At 52.4% G+C, this 10044-nt stretch overlaps 1 protein-coding gene across 2 annotated transcripts; it reads left to right on the top strand.

Moving 5' to 3' along the window:
* The first annotated feature begins 3302 nt into the window (after nt 1–3302).
* Nucleotides 3303–5163, top strand: C9H11orf86 (chromosome 9 C11orf86 homolog). 2 transcript variants are annotated; one of them, XM_002821454.4, is made up of 2 exons: nt 3303–3777; nt 4334–5163. In XM_002821454.4, exons 1-2 carry the CDS (start codon nt 3418–3420, stop codon nt 4403–4405), a joined length of 432 nt encoding a protein of 143 aa, XP_002821500.2. In that variant the 5' UTR covers nt 3303–3417; the 3' UTR covers nt 4406–5163. The 2 variants fall into 2 exon arrangements, with proteins under 2 accessions (XP_002821500.2, XP_009244370.2); XM_009246095.3 differs by having other exon boundaries at nt 4331–5163.
* Nucleotides 5164–10044: the final 4881 nt, after the last annotated feature.

The raw sequence follows: 10044 nt of genomic DNA, 5'->3' as shown, positions 1-10044 counted from the left end.
ACCCGTAGTCCCAGCTACTCAGGAGGCTGAGGTGGGAGGATCACTTGAGCCTGGAGGCCAATGTTTTATTGAGCTGAAATTGTGCCACTGCCCTACAGCCTGAGCAACAGAGTGAGACCCTGTTTCAAAAAACAAAACAACCATTCTGGGGAATCTGCTGGCCCAGCCCCAGGCTTCTTTCTCTTCCTCCTGTCTCGGGGGAAAGAGTTGCTGCCAGTAGTCTCACCTTTAGAAGCATCCACACTCATGATTTCATCTTATTTTTGAAACAACCCATTTTACAGGCTGGGTGGGGTGGCTCATGCCTGTAATCCTGGCACTTTGGGAGGCGAGGAGGGTGGATCATGAGGCCAGGAGTTTGAGAACAGCCAGGCCAACATGGTGAAACTCCATCTCTACTAAAAATACAAAAATTAGCCAGGCATGGTGGCATGTGCCTGTAATCCTAGCTATTCGGGAGGCTGAGGCAGAAGAATCGCTTGAACCTGGGAGGCAGAGGTTGCAGTGAGCCAAGATCGCGCCACTGCACTCCAGTCTAGGCGCCAGAGCAAGACTCCATCTCAAAAAAAAAAAAATTTAAAAAGAAACAACCCATTTTACAGATGAGACTGAAAGGATCTGCCCACGGCAGTGAATACCACTGATATGGTTTGGATTTGTGTCCCCACCAAACTTCATGTTGAATTGTAGTCCCCAGTGTTGGAGGTGGTTGGCTCATGGGGGTGGATTCTCGTGAATGGTTTAGACCCATCCCCTTGGTGCTGTTTTCATGATAGTGAGTTCTTGTGAGATCTGGTTGTTTCAAAGTGTGTAGGCTGAGCACGGTGGCTCACGCCTTTATTCCAAACACTTTGGGAGACTGAGGTGGGCAGATCACTTGAGGCCAGGAGTTCAAGGCCAGACTGGGAAATATAGCAAGATCCTGTCTCTACCAAAAATACAAAAAATTAACTGGGCGTGGTGGCAGGCACCTGTAGTCCCAGCTGCTCAGGAGGCTGAGGCACGAGAATCACTTGAACCCAGGAGGCGGAGGTTGCAGTGAACCAAGATTGCGCCACTGCACTCCAGCCTGGGCGACAGAGTGAGACTCTGTCTCAAAACAAAGTGTACAGCACCTCCTGCCACGCTCTCTCTTTCTCCTGCTCCTATCATGTGAGATGCCTCATCCCCGCTTTGCCTTCCACTGCGGTTGGAAGCTTCCTGAGGCCTCCCCAGCAGCAGAAGCTGCTATGCTTCCTGTACAGCCTGCAGAACCATGAGCCAATTAAACTTTTTGTCTTTATAAATTACCCAGTCTCAGGTATTTCTTATTTTTATTATTATTATTTTTTGAGACAGAGTCTCGCTCTGTTGCCCAGGCTGGGGTGCAGTGGCGCAATCTTAGCTCACTACAACCTCTGCCTCCTGGGTTCAAGCGATTCTCCTGCCTCAGCCTCCCGAGTAGCTGGGATTACAGTTGCCCACCACTATACGTGGATAATTTTTTGTTTTATTTTGAGACGAAGTCTTGCTGTTGCCCAGGCTAGAGTGCAGTGGCACGATCTCGGCTCACTGCAACCTCTGCCTCCTGGGTTCAAGCAATTCTCCTGCCTCAGCCTCCCGAGTAGCTGGGATTACAGGCACACGCCACCCTGCCTGCCTAATCTTTGTATTTTTTCAGTGGAGACGGGGTTTCACCATGTTGGCCAGGCTGGTCTCAAACTCCTGACCTTGTGATCCACCTGCCTCGGCCTCCCAAAGTGCTGGGATTACAGTTGTGAGCCACTGCAACCTGGCCTAATTTTTGTATTTTTAGTAAAGATGGGGTTTCACCATATTGGCCAGGCTGGTCTTGAACTTCTGACCTCAAGTGATCCACCCACCTCAGCCTCCCAAAGTGCTAGGATTACAGGCATGAGCCACCGCTCCCAGCCTCAGGTCTTTCTTTATAGCAGCAGGAGAACGGACTAATACAACCACCAACTCACTTTGTTCGAGGGGTTGCTGTGTGCCAAGCCCTGTGGATCACATTTAATACGCACAACAATTACCCAAGTTATTTGTCCCTCTTACGGATGAAGGAGAAAAATGTGCCCAGGGTCACAAGGCTGCAAGGAATGAAGCTACAGTTTACCCAGAGGCAGTTGGTCCTCAGAGCTTGAGTGCTCAAGGATAGTGCTGTGCTGCTGGGATATTAGGGGCAGCGCTGGGCCTGGAAAAAATCCAGGCCTCCTGACTCCTAGCCTGGAGCCGTCCTATTTCCTTTTGTTTCTTAAAAAAAAAATTAAAAAAAAAAAAAAGAAATTCTCCAGTATTGTAAAACACATATACCATAAAGTTTACCATTTCAGCCATTGTTGTGCAACCAATCTCTGGAACTCTTCATCTTATGAAACCTGAAAATTTACAGCCATTAAACTCTTCATTCCTCCCTCCCCCAGTGCCTGGCAACGGCCATCCTCCTTGCTGTCTTTGTGAATGTGATTGTTCTAGGTTGGAGCCATACTGATTCTTTTTTTTAAAAATATATTTCTTTTTGAGACGCAATCTTGCTCTGTCACCCAGGTTGGGTGCAGTGGCACAATCTCGGCTCACTGCAACCTCCACCTTCCGGGTTCAAGTGATTCTCCTGCCTCAGCGTCCTGAGTAGCTGGGATTACAGGTGCCCGCCACCGTGCCCAGCTAATTTTTTGTATTTTTAGTAGAGACGGGGTTTTACCATGTTGGCAAGGCTGGTCTGGAACACCTGATCTCAGGCAATCTGCCTGCCTCGGCCTCTCAAAGTGCTAGGATTACAGGCATGAGCCACCAGGCCTGGCCCAATTCTTAAAAGGCTGTCTCTGTTTTGCTGTTAAGCCATGGTGCTCAGTGTCAATGGATGCCAGGGCCATAGAAATTCAGAGGAGCACCAACTCTTCAGGGATGAGGTAGTCAGGGAAGACTGCCTAGAGGAGAAGGAGGGGAGGGGAGGAGAAGGAGGGGAGGGAGGGGAGGAGAAGGAGGGGAGGGAGGGGAGGAGAAGGAGGGGAGGGAGGGGAGGGGGAGGGGGAGGGGGAGTGGGAGGGGGAGGGGGAGGAGAGGGGAAGTGGGGGGGAGGAGAGGGGGAGGAGGGGGGAGGGGAGGGGGAGGGGAGGAGGAGGGAGAGTGGGAGGGGGAGGGGAGGGGGAGGGAGAGTGGGAGGGGGAGGGGGAGGGGAGGGAGAGGGGAGGAAGAGGGGAGGAGGAGGGGAGGGGAGGAGGGGGGAGGGGAGGGGGAGGGGGGAAGGATAGGGGAAGGAGGGAGTGGCAATTTCCTCCCCTTGGCCTTCGCTCCTTGACCCAGAAGGTGGGGAGGCAGTGGTGAGGTGACTCAGGGATGCTCGGCCCTGTGGCCTGCCCTTTGATTTATGAAAGCCACCTTGGCAGCACCAACCTTTGCCCCTAGGTGATCTCTTGTCAGATGGGTGGAGGCACTGGGCCACCTCAGAGGGCCAGTGTCTTGCTGAGGGGCCGGAGCAGTCCTGTGCCTGCAGCCTCTGGAGCCATGGGAACAGGGCTGCGAAGCCAGTCCTTGCGAGGGCCCCGACCCTCCTATGGAAAGCTGCAGGAGCCCTGGGGGCGGCCCCAGGAGGGCCAACTCCGCAGGGCGCTAAGCCTCAGACAGGGGCGAGAGAAGTCCAGGTCCCAGGGCCTCGAGAGAGGCACAGAAGGGCCAGATGCCACTGCCCAGGAGTGGGTGCCAGGGAGCCTGGGGGACACAGAGCAGCTGATCCAAGCCCAGCGAGGAGGCAGCCGGCGGTGGCTGAGGCGGTACCAACAGGTATGGCTGTGGGCTGAAGGATGGAGGGTACCACAGCGGGTGGGCGGGGATGCCAGGGCAGGAAAGGTTCAGAGGCAGAGCCATCCTGGGCTGTGTACCAAGATGACAACCGAGCTGCCTGGAGATGAGGGTGCAGAGAGAGACACCCCAGAGCCACGTTTCAGAGGGCCCTGAAGGCATTTGAGATGTATCCCATAGGGACTTGGGGAGCCACTGAAGGTTTTAGAGGAGGAGGGTGACACGGTGAGCACTGTTTTTAGCTGATTGACAGTATGTTGGACGGAGGAAGGGAGCAGGAGGCAAGGAGATCAGCCAGTGCAACTTCCCGGGAAGTACACTGTGTGACCCTCTCACCCCAGAGAAAAAGGGGAGATCTGGACCCCTTTGTGGGGGGCTGCGGGCTCCTGGCCCCTACCTCCTTCCTCTAAGAGACAGGGTATCCAATGAGCAGTGCTTCTCTCCCTGGGGTCTACCCCCACCTCGTGGCTGTGGGTGGAACAACATCTAAGCCCACCACTCAGCCCGTGGGACCTCTCCCACCTCTGTCTTCCAGCAGGTAAGAAGAAGGTGGGAGAGCTTTGTCGCCATCTTCCCCAGAGTGACTCTGAGTCAGCCGGCCTCCCTGTAGCCCACACTGGGCACCATCAGCTAAAGATGCTGGAAGCCATGGTGGCCCCCTTGCTGTGCCCGGACCAGCCCACCGTGTCTGCTGACCTACCTCTTCACGGCTCTCTGGACTATGGCTGGGTGGCCCAAGGAGGCTTCTGCCACCAGCACACTGGAGTCGCCACATGGCTGCTCCTCTCAGCTCTGGCCCTTCCACTCCAGCACTAGCTCTCTTCGAAGACCCTAGCAGGGTCAAAAAGAAGGGGGCTCAGCTGTCTGCCCTCTGGGCTTGGGTAGGGGCCTTGGACTATGATTCTGTGAAGGTTTAGAAGCAGCCTGCCCGGAATGGGGGCTGTGGACGCTCCTGCCCCACACGACCAGCTGTCAACTTCCAGGACGGAGCTTGATGAAGCCAGACCCATGGCTGAGAGGCTCACGGACGTTGCCTGGTCACTGGACCATGACCCAACTGCCCTTCTTGTCAGTTGCTGATGGTGGGCCAGGGCGCAGGTCTCCCTCCCAGATGGTGAGCCCTCTGGGGCAAGGACCACAGCTGGGTGGCCCTCCGGGCTGAGCACCCTGTGCTGAAAACCTTTGAACCTCACGGTGTCCTGATGAAGGAAGCAGAGGAAGCCTTTCTCCCTGTGTGACAGAGGGGGAAACTGAGGCCCAGAGTGGGGAAGGGATTTCTTGTTTTTGGCATCTCCGACCCCACCCCACCCCATCCAGTGTCCAGCACTGGAGTCGAACACAGTAATAAAGATGCTGAGAAAAAGTCAACGATTTGCCTGGTGACTAACTCGCTGGCTCAGACACCCCCCCGCCCGCCCCGCTGACCCCTGTGAGGCAGGCTAAGCCCAAAGCATCCCAGAATGGTTGGGCAGGGGCACCAGGGCCCGGGGCGGGGTGGATCCCCCACCAGGCTGGGCCTTTCCTGCCACTTCTCTGGACCTTTCTCCCCAGAGGGATTGTGCCCACCCTGTGCTGACCTCAAGGCCAGCTTCAGAGGACCTGGCTCTCAGTGTCCTGCCTCTGTGCCCACCCCACTGAGGTGGGGCTCCTTCTGAGGCTTAGAGAGGCAAGGGCCACACAGAAGGAGAGGGTCTGACCCCAAAAAGCCTGAGCTCTTCGAGAGACACTGGCACTTTTTGCAAGGCCCCTGGGACTCTCCAGGCTCAAGCAGGCCCAAGGTCAAAGGTGAGGGAGCAGCTAAGCATCCTGGTCCAGGATCTGTTCCGGGGGGCGTTGTCCAGCAGACAGAGGGGTGGCTTCCCCGTTTTCCCAGAGACCAGGCCCCATCAGGGCCATTTAGAAACAAGGGGGGAGCTGGGAAAATTTTCTTCCAGGAAGCCTAGGGTACCTGGCTGGGAAGCTAGATGGTAGGAGCCCACCAGAAGCCTTGAGCCCAGCCAGTCTTATGCTTCAGATGCCCTTCTCAGCCTCTTCTGCAGCAGTCCCTGAGGTGCCTCTGGGGAACCCCAAGACTCCAGGGAACAGAATTGAAATTCACAGCTCTGACCCACCTCTCAGTGTCTGGAGAAGGACCTCTCAATGTTCCTCTTCAATGTCTGGAGGAGGAAAATGGGGCCCAGAATGGGGCAGGACTTCTCATCCTCCAGGACGCTGCCCTCCAAGTTCGTCCCAGCCTCTTTATCCTCAGAGAATCTCTAGTCCAACTCCCAGAAGTTCTACTTGTCACACTGACCAGTTAGTCTAGTTATGTGCTTTTTTATTTTCTTTCTTTCTTTTTCTCTCTCTTTCTTTCCCTTTCTTTCTTTTCTCTTTCTTTTCTTTCTTTCTTTCTTCTTTCTTTCTTTCTTTCTTTCTTTCTTTCTTTCTTTCTTTCTTTCTTTCTTTCTTCTTTCTTCTTTCTTTTTCTTTCCTTTCTTCTTTCTTTCTCTCTTTTTCTTTCTTTCTTTCTTTTTTTTTTTGTCTAGTTGTGTGCTTATTTTTTGAGATGGAGTCTTGCTCTGTCACCCAGGTTGGAGTGCAGTGGCATGATCTCGGCTCACTGCAACCTCCGCCTCCCGGGTTCAAGCGATTCTCCTGCCTCAGCCTGGATTCTCCTGCTTCATCCGAGTAGCTGGGATTACAGGTGCCTGCCACTACTCCTGGATAATTTTTGTATTTTTAGTAGAAACGGGGTTTCACCATGTTGGCCAAGCTGGTCTCAAACTCCTGACCTCAAGCGATCCACCCTCCTTGGCCTCACAAAGTGCTGGGATTACAGACGTGACCCACAGCGCCTGGCTTTTTTCTTCCATTACACTGAAAGTTCCATGGAAACCTGGTCTGTTCACTACCAGGACCCCAGTGCCTAGCTCTGGGCCTGGCATATAGTAGGTGTTTAATGAATTATCATTCCATGAATGAGGGACTGGCCCAAGGTCACCCAGTGAGTTGATGGCTGAACTGAGCGTGAGGCTCATGGGTTTGAGGGGGTCCCATTCAGACAGAGGAATTCTAGCCTTGTCAGCAGCCCCATCAACAGGGACCACATCTCTGGGGTCCTTGGCTGAGGCCTCCCCCAAACATTTACACACTCTGGTAGGTAGGTTGCTTCCAAAGATGTCCATAACCATCTCTCCCATCCCATCTCTCCCATGCATTGTCTTGTCACACCTCTCATCTAGAGTGGAGTCTATGGGGGGCCAAGGTAGGCGATCTCTGAAGCCCAGGAGTTCCGGGATGCAGTGAGCTGTGATTGTGCCATGTACTACAGTCTGGACTAGACAGCAAGATCCCATCTCTTAAAAAAAAAAAAAAAAAGTGGAATATATTTTCCCTTTCCTTGACTCTAGATGGGCCATGTGACCTGCTTTGGCCAACAGAATGCATTGGAAATAATGTTCTGGGACTTCGCCACCTAGGCCTCAATAGGCCTTGCAGCTTCGTTTTTGCTGTCCTCTGTTTCTACTTCTAGAAGCCAGATGCCATGTAAAGAACTCTGGGCCATCCTGCCAGGAACGGTGGCTCACACCTGTAATCCCAGCACTTTGGGAGGCCGAGGCAGATGGATCGCCTGAGGTCAGGAGTTTGAGGCTAGCCTGGCCCACATGGTGAAACTCCGTTTCTACTAAAAATACAAAAATTAGCCACACATGGTGGTGCAAGCCTGTAATCCCAGCTACTCAGGAGGCTGAGGCAGGAGAATCGCTTGAACCTGGGAGGTAGAGGTGGCAGTGAGCCAAGATCATGCCTTTGCACTCCAGCCTGGGCTACAAGAGCAAAACTTCATCTCAAAAAAAAAAAAAAAGATTAAAAAAAAAGAACTCTGGGCCATCCTGATAGGAAGGCCATGTGGAGGTCAAGGGCCACATGGAAGAGAACCAAGGTACCCCAGCCAACAGCCAGAACCAACTGCCTGTCATGTAAGTGAGCCCCCAGCCCAGCTCCTAGCTGACTGCAGCCTGGCTCACCCCAGCTGACACCACATGGAGCAGAAGAACCACCCAACTGAGCCCAGCCAACCCATGGAATTGAGATCTAAGAAACCCTTTTTGCTTGACACCTCTAGGTTTAGGGTGTGTTACATTCCTAGGATTGCCATAACAAATTATCACAAACTGGGTGGCTTAAAACAACAGAAATTTGTTCTCTAATACTTCTGGAGTTCACAAGTCCAAAATCAAGTTGTTGGCAGTGCTGCACTATTTCTGAAGGCTCTAGGGAAGAATTCTTCCTGCCTCTTCCTAGCTTCCCATGGTTGTTGGCAATCCTTGGTATTCCTTGGCTTTTGGATGCATCATTCCAATCTATGCCTCCATCATCACATGGCATTCTCCTTGTGTGTCTGTGACCAAATTTCCCTCCTTTTTTTTTTTTTTTTTTTTTTTTTTTTTACAGAAAGCATCTTTCTCTGTCGCCCAGACTGGAGTGCAGTAGCATGACCATAGCTCAAGTGTAACTTTGAAATCCTGGGCTCAAGGGATCCTCACACCTCAGCCTCCTGAGTAGTTAGGACTACGAGCATGTGCCACCATGCCTGGCTGATTTTTTTTTTTTTTTTTTTTTTTTTGGCACGGAGTCTCACTCTGCCGCCCAGGCTAGAGTGCAGTGGCGTGATCTCGGCTCACTGCAAGCTCCGCCTCCTGGGTTCACACCATTCTCCTGCCTCAGCCTCCCGAGCAGCTGGGACTACAGGCACCTGCCACCATGCCCGGCTAATTTTTTGTATTTTTAGTAGAGACAGGGTTTCACCGTGTTAGCCAGGATGGTCTCAATCTCCTGACCTCATGATCTGCCTGCCTCGGCCTCCCAAAGTGCTGGGATTACAGGTGTGAGCCACCACACCTGGCCACCTGGCTGATTTTTTTATTTTAATTTTTATTTATATATATTTTTTGAGATGGAGTCTCACTCTGTCACCCAGGCTGGAATGCAGTGGTGCCATCTCAGCTCACAGCAACCTCTGCCTCCTGGGTTCAAAGGATTCTCCTGCCTCAGCCTCCTGAGTAGGTGGAATTACAGGCACCCACCACCATGCTCGGCTAATTTTTTTTTTTTTTTTTTGTATTTTTAATAGAGATGGAGTTTTACCATGTTGGCCAGGCTGGTCTCAAACTCCTGACCTCAGGTGATCTACCTGCCTTGGCCTCCCACAGTGCTGGGATTACAAGCTGAGCCACCGCGCTCAGCATTTTTTTTTTTTTTTTTTTTGAGACAAGGTCTCACTTTGTCACGCAGGCTAGAGTGCAGTGGCACAGTCTTGGCTCACTGCAGCCTCAGCCCCCCAGGTTCAAGCAATTCTCTTGCCTCAGCCCCCCAAGTAGCTGGGACTACCACCTGGCTAATTTTTGTATTTTTTGTAGAGGTGGGGTTTTGCCATGTTGCCCAGGCTGGTGTTGAACTTCTGTTCTCAAGCAATCCTCCCATCTTGGCCTCCCAAAGTGCTGGGTTTACAGGCATGAACCACTGCACCTGGCCAAACTTTCTCTCTCTTTTTTTTTTTTTGAGATGGAGTTTCTCTCTGTCGCCAGGCTGGAGTATAGTGGTGCGATCTTGGCTCACTACAACCTCCACCTCCTGGGCTCAAGCGATTCTCCTGCCTCAGCCTCCAGAGTAGCGGGGAATACAGGTGTGCACCACCATACCCAGCTAATTTTTGTATTTTTAGTAGAGACGGGGTTTCACAGAGTTGGCCAGGATGGTCTCAATCTCTTGACCTCATGATCCGCCCACCTCAGCCTCCCAAAGTGCTGGGATTATAGGCATGAGCCTATTTCTCTCTTCTTGTAAGGACAACTGTTGTATTGGGTTTAGGGCCCACTCTACTCCAGTATGACCTTAACTTGATTATATCTGCAAAGACTCGGTTTCCAAATAAGGTCACATTCACAGGTTCCAGGTATACATGAATTTTGCGGAGACAAAATTCAACCCAGTAGAGGGGGGTAGTTTGATATGTGTAATAGGCAACACACACACCTCCTTCCCGTGACCCTGGCAGGGTAGCTCTCAGCTGGGGCACAGTAGCCTGAGGACAATGCCAAGAGAGGAGCAAGGCATTTGATTATAACCTTCCTGGAAGGAATAAAGTTACACGGTGCTGCAGACTGGTTGCCACAGCTGGGTAAAACCTTTACAACAGGCTCTGAGGTCCATTAGAAAACTTGTCTCAGCCAGGTGCGGTGGCTCACACCTGTAATCCCAGCACTTTGG

The sequence above is a fragment of the Pongo abelii genome, chromosome 9 (genome assembly GCF_028885655.2).
Source record: "Pongo abelii isolate AG06213 chromosome 9, NHGRI_mPonAbe1-v2.0_pri, whole genome shotgun sequence".
NCBI lineage: Eukaryota > Metazoa > Chordata > Mammalia > Primates > Hominidae > Pongo > Pongo abelii.
The sequence above is the reverse complement of the archived record's forward strand: the minus strand, read 5'-3'. Positions and strand labels throughout refer to the sequence as shown.